The 13,599-nt window shown below is 39.4% G+C and overlaps 1 protein-coding gene across 3 annotated transcripts in view; it reads left to right on the forward strand.

Moving 5' to 3' along the window:
- The window catches only part of ITPR2 (inositol 1,4,5-trisphosphate receptor type 2), a 591,729-nt gene that overhangs the window by 114,821 nt on the left and 463,309 nt on the right, over positions 1 to 13,599 (forward strand). For all 3 annotated transcript variants that reach the window (XM_024991354.2, NM_174369.2, XM_059886107.1), the window contains 3 exon segments: positions 9,820 to 9,935; positions 10,723 to 10,809; positions 12,881 to 13,039. In XM_024991354.2, coding sequence (XP_024847122.1) covers positions 9,820 to 9,935; positions 10,723 to 10,809; positions 12,881 to 13,039 — 362 coding nt within the window.

The following is a 13,599-nucleotide window of genomic DNA, read 5'->3' on the forward strand; positions in this document are numbered from 1 at the left end:
CATAATTCTCCTAAAAGAAAAGGGGGGAATGAGAGAGTCATTTCCTAGGCAGGTTGATAGGGAGTCTAGGGGTCCCCAAGGAGAGAGGGGTCTGGAATTCTCAAGGAGGAAGAAAGGACAAACTTTTTTTTCTTTCTCCACATTCCTTAGGATTATATAACAATAATGTATCCTGCCTGAGGACAGTCTCTGGATTAAGGACAGTCTTTGGATTAAACCTTCTGGCTAATTCTGTTATCTTAAAATGTAAATTATGGGAGTAGGTCTGATGAGGTCTTTACAACCCCCAGACATTCTTTGGATTCATTAGAGAGTATATAACTTCATTGTCAACACTAGCAAGCGGGTACTCTTTCTGCCCCCTTCTGATGCCTATGTCAGAAGCTTTCTCTATCTCCTTTATACTTTAATAAAACTTTATTACACACAAAAAAAATAAAAAATAAAAAGCTCATCACTATAAAGTTATTTTACCTGTCTTAAAAGTTTATTCAGCTATTTGAAAATTACTACTTTTAAAGTGGAGGCCTTGAGACCATGAAATATCCTGCCTAATTGTTTCTAGGTTGCTACTTTGTTACTTCTATTAAGTCAGAGTTGCAGATACTCAGCCCTTTTTAAAATACATTTTTGGGTCCTTGTAGGAGACATTTGCCAAGAAGGCAATGACACCCCACTCCAGTACTCTTGCCTGGAAAATCCCATGGATGGAGGAGCCTGGTAGGCTGCAGTCCATGAGGTCGCTAAGAGTAGGACACGACTGAGTGACTTCAGTTTCACTTTCATGCATTGGAGAAGGAAATGGCAACCCACTCCAGTGTTCTTGCCTGGAGAATCCCAGGGATGGGAGAGCCTGGTGGGCTGCCATCTATGGGGTCGCACAGAGTCAGACACGACTGAAGTGACTTAGAAGCAGCAGCAGCAGGAGCAGCAGCAGGAGAGGTTTGAGCTTCCCAGGTGGAGTTAGTGATGAAGAACCCACCTGCCAAAGCAGGAGACATAAGAGATGTGGGTTCAATCCCTGGTTTGGGAAGATCCCCTGGAGGAGGGAATGACAACCCACTCTAGTATTCTTGCATGGAGAATCCCAGGGACAAAGGAGCCCAAAGAGCCGGACATGACTGAAGCAACTTGGCACGTATGCACAGGAGAAGTTAAGCATCTCTAGGAATATGAAACCAGGAAAAGCTAGACTATCATGTTGTGTTTTGATTTCAGTAAATGTACCTAAATGTATCTTGTAGCATGTATCAGAATTTTATTCTTTTTATGGCAGAGCTATAGTCCATTGTAAGTGTATACCACATTTTGTTTGTCTATTCATCTCTTGATGGATGTTTGGATTTCTTTTACTTCTTATAAAAACAGAGATTGATCTGGAGTAAATCTAAAAACTATTGTTGAAAATTTAGGATAGATCTTCAGTTTCAGTTTCTTCATTTGTCAAACTAATGCTAACCTCAAAGGGTTTTTAGAAGAATTAAGTTAGGGAATGTGACAAGCTCTGATACATAGGAGACACTATAAAAGTGTATTATATAGTTATAAAGGAAAATACAAGTAAACACATATGAAATATATATAAGCATTGTGTATGTGTGTCTATGTCTACATGCATGGTGTTGGTAGTGGTTTAGTTGCTCAGTGGTGTCCATCTCGTTTGTGATCCCATGGACTGTAGCCCACCGGGTTCCTCTGTCCATGGAATTCTCCAGGCAAGAATAGTGGGGTGGGTTGCCATTTCCTTTTCCAGGGGATCTTCCTAACCCAGAAATCAAACCCACATCTCCTGCTTGGCAGGTAGATTCTTTATCACTGAGCCACCCTGGGAAGCCCTATGTCTGTATGTATACACACACACATTTATGTATGTATAAATTTGCTTCAGTTTTCTTTCAGACTTGATATTTGTGTATTGTGACTTGAAGACTTGTGTTTTGATTTTGGAACTAGCCTGCTTATTACACATTTTTTGATTGTCAGTGTTAATATGAAACTTTAGGAATGGGAAATTAATTGAAAATGATAAATTATGATGTTTTGGTAGTGAATTCTGCTTAGGCCTAGTGTTTGCTTAGTGCTAAAATTAAAACCTTGACAGGAATGAAAATAAGCATTGGTACATTTGAATTTTATTTTCTGTCTCATTCCAGAGGAAGCAGAATATAACATTTCATTTGTTTTTGAGAATTTAGCCATTAATGTAGGAATCAGGTAATAAATGTTTTTGAGACTAAGATGTTGTAACATTCCTATTGATGTCTTAACATTTAATTAATTATGTATGCATATGTGGTACACTGGGCTTCCCGTGTGGCTCAGCTGGTAAAGAACCTGCCTGCAATGCAGGAGACCTGGGTTCAATCCCTGGGTTGGGAAGATCCCCTGGAGAAGGGAAAGGCTACTCACTCTAGTACTCTGGTCTGGAGAATTCCATGGACTGTATAGTCCATGGGCTCACAAGAGTCAGATAGGACTGCGTGACTTTCACTTCACTTTCATGTGGCATACTTCCCATGATAAAACATAAATGTTCCTTTGAAGTATTATAATTGTTTTATATCTATCTATCTAGATATCAGAAATCTATATATTTATAGATGTAGATAGATATCTATGGGGTTGCAAAGAGTCGGACTCGACTGAGTGACTTTCACTCACTCACTCAGATATATTTCAGAGGATTTCAGTTCACATTCTGACTTAATTCCTTACCAACTTTTTGGATTTGAGAGAAGTATCAATTTCTTTCTCTGGAATATAGAGAAAATTATCCTCGCTAACTCTCAGTGTTGTTGTGAAGATCAGATGTTCTTCATTATGAATATGCAGTGCTCTCTATAGTTTATGAGGTGCTCCAAGGCAGTTAACTGTATCGAGCAAACCAAGTATGGTATCAACATCTGTCACTGCGGGGCCAGACAGTCACTTCACAGAGCTTTCAAGCATCCTGTGTGTGATTGAACTTGTGTATATTTGTAAGTTATTTCAATCTATAGATTCTATCTTGAATGACTAAGGCAACTTACTTTGAGCTTTTATTCCCTATGTCAGAGAAGGGAAAGGTTAGATTTTATCTGGAGCCCCTTTGAATTGTAACATTTTCATAATCTACAGGCCATTTCTCTCCTTCTTCAGTAGTAAAATAGATGACTTTTGCTTAGAAGAAGCTATCCTACAGTCTTCATGCTGGAAGCCACGTATTGTGATAAATTTTAATGTGTGCTAACACCTGCAGTAAATTTTCTTTGGCCTTTGTAACATTCTAGAGGACGCTTCCCCTCTTAGACATCCTCTGTCCTTGCCTTTGATTATGATCAGGGAGTAGATGTTTGGTTTGAAATTTCCACGCATAAAAAAACAAAACAGACTCCTTTAAAAAAAACATACTCTAAACTCAAAGAGTTCTTTAAACACACTGTATTTCAGAATACATTTCTTAGAGAAACTGAAAAACAAGAAGAGAGCTACAATTATATTTTTGGCCAGTGAATGTGTACCTCTCTCTGACCAACTGTTAATTCTAATTGCTGGCATCCAGTCACCCCTCATCTGCCTGTCCCTGGCCCTGGGGAGAGTTTTGTTACCACTTTCCATTTTATCATTGGGAAGGGCCTGTTGTCTTCATGGAACTCTGCTCCATCCGGTTTATATTAAAAACAGGAGAAGCTCAGAGGCTCTCCCTCCCCACCTTTCTCCATGTGGAGATAATAAAGCCCTTGGCAGCCACATTCCCTGTAATCAGCATGAGGTAATTTTACAGGCTTCCATGAAAGAGCCATTTGTTGAATGCCTGCTTTGTGACACCCATTTGCTGATGGTTTAATGTCTTGCCTCATTTAAATCTTACGACATCTCTTGGAGGGAGAAGAAATGAAACAAAGTTTTCTTTCCACCATTACCAAGGGAAATTGTTGGCTACTACATAACTTGAACTTCATGTATAATAACCTAGAATAGAGTCCTGCAGACAGTTTCTGGGGTGCAAAAGCTGCCTTGTATTTTAGGAAGCACTTGTAGCTGTACAAAGCAAAACATTTGAGAACTATTTAGTGAGGTATTGCGAGTAGAAATTTAGACTGGTTTCCTTCCAGATGCACATGGAGTCACTTGGGAAGGTTAGTTCTTTGATTTACAGTGTTACATACTGAGGAATCGGAGAAGGCAATGGCACCCCACTCCAGTACTCTTGCCTGGAAAATCCCATGGACAGAGGAGCCTGGTGGGCTGCAGTCCATGGGGTCTCGAAGAGTCGGACATGACTGAGTGACTTCACTTTCACTTTTCACTTTTGTGCATTGGAGAAGGAAATGGCAACCCACTCCAGTGTTCTTGCCTGGAGAATCCCAGGGATGGGGGAGCCTGGTGGGCTGCCGTTATGGGGTCACACAGAGTCGGACACGACTGAAGCGACTTAGCAGCAGCAGCAGCAGCAGCATACTGAGGAATACATGCTCCACACCATTTGAATGGCTTTTATATTTCTTCCCTCCATGAGCACTTATTAGAAGGTTTAAGATGCCAGCAGATCTTTCAGTTTAACATGAACACTTCTGGGAGGTTTGATTTCCTTCCGTGGTTTTAAAATAAATATTCCAATTTTAAGACTTTTTTTTTTTTTTTACAATATTGCTTGACTGAACATAGCCTGTTTAGTCAGATTTCTAGCATTTCCTGACCTTCTATAGTTCTGCAAAATTGCTGGCCTTAGATCTTAAGGTTAAGTTTTGTTTTTTTTTTTTTTTAATTTAACTTGAATTACTTGCGTGTAATTACTTGTTTGTGCTTTTGATGTTTGCTCTATGAAGCAAACCTTGCCTTTTTTTTTTTTTAATTATTCTTTGAGGCTTGAAATGCTAGAGATTGTTGCTACCTAGTTAATAAATGACACTAAGTAGCTTTGTAATTAGAAAACTCCCTGAGATCTTTTTTCTTAGCAGTATATACATCTTTAAATTTAGAGAATGAGCAGACAAAGGGGTTCCAGAGTTCTGGAAGCAGAGTGAGGAGGGTGGTGAGAGTGGATAGATAGGTCTGGGTTCCTGCATGCCAAAGGAAGTGTTAGTTGCTCAGTCATGTCCGACTCTTTGTGAGCCCACGTAGCCCACCAGGCTCCTTTGTCCATGGAATTCTCCAGGCAAGAATATTGGAGTGGGTGGCCATCCCCTTCTCCAGGGGATCTTCCCAACCCAGGAATTGAAACCTGGGTTTCCTGCATTGCAGGTGGATTCTTTACCAGCTGAGCCATCAGCGAAGAGAAAGGAAGGCTTTCTGTCAAGGCTGTACCCATGCTGGTGCTAGTTATTGCTTCTGCATATTGTAAAAGATACTAAGGCTATGGTTTTCCCAGTGATCATGTATGGATGTGAGAGTTGGACTGTGAAGAAAGCTGAGTGCCGAAGAATTGATGCTTTTGAACTGTGGTGTTGGAGAAGACTCTTGAGAGTCCCTTGGACTGCAAGGAGATCCAACCAGTCCATCCTAAAGGAGATCCAGTCCTGGGTGTTCATTGGAAGGACTGATGCTGAAGCTAAAACTCCAGTACTTTGGCCACCTCATGCGAAGAGTTGACTCATTGGAAAAGACCCTGATGCTGGGAGGGATTGGGGGCAGGAGGAGAAGGGGACGACAGAAGATGAGATAGCTGGATGGCATCACTGACTCGATGGACGTGAGTTTGGGTAAACTCCAGGAGTTGGTGATGGACAGGGAGGCCTGGCGTGCTGCGATTCATGGGGTTGCAAAGAGTTGGACACGACTGAACGACTGAATTGGACTGAACTGAACTGAACATGGTAGTGGAGACTTCACCCTCTACTTCTTGCTGTGCTTTTTCAGGGAATTCAAGAACTGTATACAAAGACACATTGTGGCGTCTGAGACTGTGGCATCAATGAAGGGGTGAACACCTTGTCATGAATTTGACATTTTGGGGTTACGTTTGGGTTTAATCTGAGAGCTCTACTTTTTGAAGCTCTTTGCTGAGAGCTCTGTAAGTGTTTAGTCACTTCTTTATCTTAGTAAAGCTACTGCTGAATGAATGGAGCAATATTAAGAATAATACCTTACATTTGATGCTTATTATAGGGCTTTAAAGTTCACAGAGTAATTTCACAGATTTTCTATGTTTTTTTTTTGCTTATTTCAGCAGCCCTGTGAATTAGGTGTAGCAAGTATTATTACCACCTTTATTGTGCCGTAAATTTAAAATCAGACAGAATACGTGACTAGCCCAAAAACAGATTTTTAAAAATGTTTTCTAAAGGAGGTAGAGGGAGAGTCACACACACACACACACACACACACACACACACACACACACACACCACTGTTACCACCAACAGCATTTTTACAGAGGTCTGAATGCCCTGGGTTTCTTCCTGTCAACCAGAATAGTCCTGTGATGATGGTACCCACAGAAACACTTCAATTATTTACAAAATGAGATGCCTCCTGGGGAGGTGGCTGAGGAGAACTAAACAGCTGAGGCTCTGAAAATGGAAAGGGCTTTGAAAATCTAAGCCTTAGTGTCTCAACCAGGGTGGGAGGATGTCAGCTAGACTCCCCTCACTTTCCCTCTCCCTCACCCTTCCCCACCCCACACTGATAGGTAAGACTAAGTCTGTTGGTTCTGCTGCTTTCTTTTTAAATCTGCAGCTACCCTAAAACTCCCATATGCCTAGACCCTCCCTATCTCTGATCACACTGGCAGTGGACTTTCATGCTGGGCTTCTCCTCTTGTTTATGTCATCCTCCACGTGCTGTAAGAGCTGAAAACCCTAGGAATAGGGTGTTTTCCCTGGGGTAAAGAACATACTCCTAACCTAGAACATGGCACTCTGCAGACCCGGATTTCAGCCAGTGTTGCTGATTTCATTTCACAGCCTGAAATGTCATTTTCTTGACCGGTTGGTAGGTCCCTGGACGTTGTGCTTCTCTGTCCTTGTACCAGCCATGGACTCTGTTTGAGATACCCCCGTGCTGCAACCCCTGAGCATTCGAACCTTCTTGCCAACCTGCTGAATTAGTATAGATTCTTTAACACTTGACTTGTGTCTTCTTGTCTGGAAGATTTTCTGGATCCCCCTAAACAATGTGAACAGGCTCTTGCATCTTTGAGGCCCACAGCACCTTCTCCAGAGTCTCATTGTGAAAATTCATCACACAGTCGATGTCTGTTTCACCCACTAGACTGAGAGCTTTCTGAGGACAGGGTCTGAGTCTTCACACCCAGAGGCACAGCCTACTAGTCAACCCTAGTTGGCTGGATGTTTGACTGGATGCTTCACAATCGCTTTGGCTATGACGATGAGGACTGTGACAGTTTCTTTGCTAGCTACCCAAGGATACCATTCATTAAGAGTGCTCCTGGGGTGCTCTAGAATTTAGGAAAAAAATATTTTCTTTGTCAAAAGACTATTTCCTAATGGACTTAACTAGGGATTTGAAGTAATGGAGAACCCATTTTTTTTTTTTTCTTTCTTCATAGATGAAGGTAATCAGAAGTAGAGATTGCGGATTATGGAGTTGAGTTCTACTTAAATATAGACTTGTATTTTTGCTGCACTAAACAGTGTAGGGAGAAGGGAATGGCACCCTATTCCAGTACTCTTGCCTGGAAAATCCCATGGAAGGAGGAGCCTGGTAGGCTGCAGTCCATGGGGTCGCTAAGAGTCAGACAGGACTGAGCGACTTCACTTTCACTTTTCACTTTCATTGAAAGTGAAAGGAGAAGGACGTGGCAACCCACTCCAGTGTTCTTGCCTGGAGAATACCAGGGACGGGGACCCTGGTGGGCTGCCGTCTCTGGGGTCGCACAGAGTCGGACACGACTGAAGCAACTTAGCAGCAGCAGCAAACAATGTAGGGTTTGGCTATTTGCCTAATATAGGACAGTTAGAGCAGTCCGCTGTATTACTTTGGGAGTACTCTTTTGGAGATATCACTAAACAACCTTCATATGCATGCTTGTAAAACTTGTATATTCTCTTTGTAGATACTAATATATAGGAATAGTTTCTAGGGGTTATCAACTATGTTGCCAAGGAAAACGGTTTTTAAATCTAGTTATTTGGGTTTCACACACTTGTGCCTGGTGAGGATTCCTGTCTCCTGCTCTAATTATGACAGTCTTTCGACCTACTTTGAGCAGTTAGAAGGTGTCTGTTTTCTGCTACCTACAAACTATTTACTCATCCACATCAATAACTTTTAGACCAGAAGTTAATAATGTTTTCTATAGGTGTATATGTGTAGAGGGGAAGCAATCAATAGAATTTGTATTATTTCTAATTGCAAGCTATAGAAAAAAGTCATTATTTCTTCTGAGGTTTAAAACTTCCTTAAGTAATTTACAGTAATATTTCTTGATCATGTGTGCGATTAGAACCAAAAGTAAGTGAGATTTGAAAAGAGATTGTCTTGGACTTCCCTGGTGGTGCAGTGGATAGGCATCCACCTGCCAATGCAGGGGACAGGGGTTCGACCCCTGGTCCGGGAAGATCCCACACGCCACGGAACAACTAAACCCCTGTAACACAAATACTGAGCCCGTGCTCTGCAACTAGCGAACCCATGTGTTGCAGCCACTGAAGCCTGTGAGCCTAGAGCCTGTGCTCCACAAGAGAAGCCACTGTAATGAGGAGCCTGTGTACAACAGTGAAGAGTAGTCCCTGCTCACCACAACTAGGGAATAGAGTGCAGCAACAAAAACGCAGTGCAGCCAAAAATAAATGAATAAACAAAAGTATATAAAAAAAGAAAAGAGATCACCTCATTTAATTCTATACTTAATTTTAAAGAGAATAATAGAACAAGCATATATATATATTTATTATATAGTCAATAATGTGCCTAAAATTGACATTTGAGTTGACTGAATTGTATCTTTGGAAATGTATTTGAAAAATGAAAATGAATGTGAACATTAACACATCAGCCAAAGCAAGGTTAATTTATTATATAGAATTTTTACAAATTTTTGTGAGATAAATGAAAATAATGTTTGAATCTTGTGTAACAATACTCCTTTACTATAGAATATTGGGAATTGACCTATATTCTAGATTGTAATCCATTCCACAAACATACAGAATCATTAACAAATAAAAGCAGTGTTCAGTCAAACTTCCATTTTCCTCTTTAAACAGAAAAAAATTGTTTTTTCACTTAGAGATATCACTACATTATTCCACTATGATTTTCTAACTTAATATTTAGTAGTAGAGTATAATCTTAGTTTTTTGTTTTGCTTTGTTTTTCCCTTATAACAATGCAGTACAATCATTATAACATACTGCATCTCACATTTCCACACTGTGTTCACCCTAGGTATGTGTAACCTTGGGGAATAGATGACTGAAATGTGATTGCTTGATTGCTGTGATTGTTTCTACTTCTTTCATCACTTTTGACTGTCAAAGATACACACCATGTATAAGTAATTGATTGTGCAAAGTCAGATAAGGCAAAGAAAGACCCTAATCTGGTTCTCCTGACTTTCTAAAGCCAGGTACCCCATTATAATTAAGAAGTGCTTAATAATGTTTACATTGGTTTGGTTTCTTTGTAAATCACATTAGCTATGGTTTCTTTAAAAAACCCTAAACTAATGAAAAAGGTGGTATTTTAACAGACTAAATAATTATTTGAAAAGAAATGTTGTGGGTAGAATTTAAGAATTCACCTGAGTATGGGCTAGATGATGTTGAAATGTTATTTATACTCAGACATTCAGGATTCTAATACTCAGCTATAAGGGAAATCTAAACAATGCTGGTCTCCCTAGTTACAGTGTTTTCGTTTGTTGATTTGTCACAGACTGCCTCTTTAAGGTGTGCCCTATGAACCGATATTCTGCTCAGAAGCAATATTGGAAAGCCAAGCAAGCTAAACAAGGGAACCACACAGAGGCGGCCTTGCTGAAGAAATTACAGGTAAGGACTAGCCTTCCATCTCTCTGGCTTAACATAGAGCAAGTACAACAATAACAAAAGATCTGTTCCATAGCTTAGTGATTTCCCGCAATACACTGAGATCCAGAATAGATGTGGCAACACGCTGAAAGTGGAAAGGACTTTTAAGTCTTTTTCATCAGTGTATGACTACTGATTTCCTGGTGTGTAGGTATTGTATGTCTTGCTATTTATCCGGGTGTGCCAGACCAATTCAGATATTCACATCACATTGAAAACCAATTCAGAATCTCTGCAGGAATATCAAATCCAGTTATATTTTACTTGATAGAGTACCCTTTTTTTTTTTGGAAGACTATCAGAAAAAAATTGAAAGTCTATTGTTTCTGATTTGGACTCTGTGTAAATTTCATAGGATTTATTTGTCATTAAAATTCCTGTTACTTTTAGACTTGAAACTGTATTTTGAAGCTTTTGAAATGTATTTGTTTGGCTTCTCTAGCAATATTCCTTCTGAAAATAATTTTTTAAGACCAAACTGCTTAGTCCTTTTTCTGAAATTTCTAACATAAGAGCATATCAATATATTTTAGGCTACATTTCAGCATTAAACTGAGAGAATTGTCACACATTATAATCATATATTTAGTTACTGCCCCACTTCTCCCTAAGCACCAAGTTTAAAGTAATCCACCTATTTTAGTCTTGATTGTATTCTTTGTTCCTAGAATAAACCTTTTTTTCTGTGTCAGCTATTGTGCTCTATTTGTTATGGTTTCACAGTAAATATTTGATAATCACTTTATAGCATGCTGCAGAACTGGAACAAAAACAAAATGAATCAGAGAATAAGAAGCTATTGGGAGAAATTGTGAAATACAGTAATGTTATACAAGTAAGTGTCTATTTATTTTCGTATAAAAGAGATGAATAGTTTATCAATAATTTGCCTTTGGTAGGAATGCCAACCTGCATTAAAACTGGGGGCTACAATAGTTTGTTCTTTGGTCAGAATTATAGAGTGTGATATTTTCAGTTGATATTCAGCACGTCATTCTATATGAATAAATCCGGTATGTACACATAAAGAAATGAGCTTATCTAGATGAATTACACAAATTATTAAATCAAAAGGAAGAAGATGGGGAAAGCTTGTAATAAAATAGTCTTTTAGAATTAATGAGACTAAACTTGTAGCATATGAAGCTTTATCTTTTCATTTTGTAGGGAGGGAAGTTTTCAAATTGTACTTTTAGATGAGAACTGTCCTTGAGTTATTATATCTTCTATTTCAATTAGTATGCACACTGATTTATTTCATCAGCATTTATTTCTTGTGCTTCACTTAGATCTTTTACTTTTTTACTTGGATAGTTGTTAATATATGCCCCACCTTGTTCCCAAAGGAATGTAAGACATTTTCAAAAATACCTTTCACATAACAAGATGAAATAAATAAGGTAACTGGATCAAAGGGAAAATACTGATTGCATGAATAAATTGAAGTCAAAGGTGAGGCATGTTTATCATAAACATGTTGTAAAGACTGGTAAACTTTGAGTTGAAGCCTTTTTGTTGCTTGTCTAGGTATAAGACCATGTGAAATATTGCGATATTCACATATTAGTAGAAGGCTGGTACAAAGAACTAAGTCAGAAGTTTGGAAGCACAAACATTCTCAGGAAGAGGACCAGAGAACTGTTTCTCCAATAAGCTCTCATAAAGAGGACACTGTTTAATATAGTAAACAATGGCCCTAACAACTTCCTTACCATAAACGCTACAATGAGGTGTTTCTTAGAGCTGTTTCAAAAAATAACATCCCCTGATGTTTTGTTATTGGCCAGTGGCCAAGTGCCAGAGCACGGGACCAGCAGAGCAATTCTCTGATGGGGCAAGAGGAGAGCCCTGGGTCTGCGACTCCCTGGTTGTTACAAGTTAATCCCATAATAGACTGTGTGTTACCTGTGGCTGAATGTCCCTTGGGTGGTCCTCCATAACTAGAGTTTCTCTTAACCAAGTCTTGCTTCATATTAAGTGCCAGCAAGCAGAGCTTATGTTTCTTGTCTAGAATCTGACACGCAAATGTTTCCCAAAGTGTTAAGGGCTGAGCCACGCCGTCTTAACAGGGTGGATTCCAAAAGCACTGGAGTTGGCCCCTGAGGGTTTTCACTGGAAATTTCTGAGATAATTTCCTTCTTATTTTGTAGATGTTAAAATGACCATTCTTTATTTTTTTTGAAACGATTGGAATAATAGACGGGAAGGTTATTTGTTTCAGTTTTTCTAGTCAGAATAATGTCTCGGAAAGGTTTTGCCCATGGGATCCAAATATCCCCAGCAGAGGCGCTCCTGCCTTCATCTGAGAAGGAGCAGGATCATGTCCTCTTGTGGGAGTGGCAGAGGTTGTTTAGGACAAGCAGTTGGTCTCACACAGGGGGATGAGGGCCGGTTTTAGGCAGGGGTGATTAATAATATGAAGTGGGTTGATGCCTTATTCCAGTTCCTTGGTTATCCTTTAATATAGTTTGCTTTTGTGGCCGGGCAGGAATTGAGAAAGAATATATTGGGTTGGTCAAAAAGTTCACTCAGGCTTTTCTGTAATGTCTTATGAAAACCTGAATAAACATTTTGGCCAACCCAGTAGTTGGGAGTAACATCCTGGTCTGTTTTGGAAAGCCTGGGTTTATCCTATTATTTATCAGTAGATGAAAATCGTTCAGGGACGTGTCCTTAGTTTTTTTCCCTTATGTGCTCACTTCATATGAAACAGCACTGGGGGTGGAGGTGAGGAGGAACCCAGAGAAAGTCAACTTGGAAAGATGGTGAGTCTGCAAGGAGCTGCTTTGTTTACTGTCTCCCCTGAGTCGTGTTATGTGGGTATGTGATACAAATATAAACACATATGTGTAATGAACAGAGGAGATCAAAGAATGAAGGCAGTAATCCCTAACTTTTTCCTACAGCTACTGCATATAAAAAGCAACAAGTATCTGACTGTCAACAAGAGATTACCTGCTTTACTGGAGAAGAATGCCATGCGCGTGTCCTTGGATGCTGCGGGAAATGAAGGGTCTTGGTTTTATATTCATCCCTTCTGGAAGCTGAGAAGCGAGGGCGACAATGTATGTAGCTCTAAGATGAAGAGAAAAACGTGCATTCTTGAAGATGTTAGTTCTTAATAATGGAGAATCCAAAAAATGCAAAGAAAGGAAAGATAGTTTTCAAGCTTCAACATATTATTTTATATTAATTTCTTTAATAGGTTGAAAGCATTTATTTATAGTACAGATTGTGCTCTGGAATCATAAAAAGACTAAGATCAGATTGATTTAAAATCATCTTCCAGCCAGAATTTTGTGAAAGAATTTAAGTAACATTAAAATATTGGCTGAGACTTTTAAGGGAGAGAAAACCAGAGTTTGCTTCTCGGCCTTATTCAGAAGGGAGTGTGGCTGTATAGAAGAAGCTGTGTTTAGGAGATGGAGTTTATTCCTTTGAATTAATAGAGTAACACATCAAATCATGACAATATGTCATTTATTGGCTCAGTGGCCGGTTGTTTACAATCTGTACAACTTAGTAGATGTGTAATGTATGAGGAGATGCGTAATGTAATGATTGGCAGTGGCTCATTGATGACAATACTTAAATATGTTGTATCATATGAATTTTAGTAGTTGCA

This window comes from Bos taurus, chromosome 5, assembly GCF_002263795.3.
Source record: "Bos taurus isolate L1 Dominette 01449 registration number 42190680 breed Hereford chromosome 5, ARS-UCD2.0, whole genome shotgun sequence".
NCBI lineage: Eukaryota > Metazoa > Chordata > Mammalia > Artiodactyla > Bovidae > Bos > Bos taurus.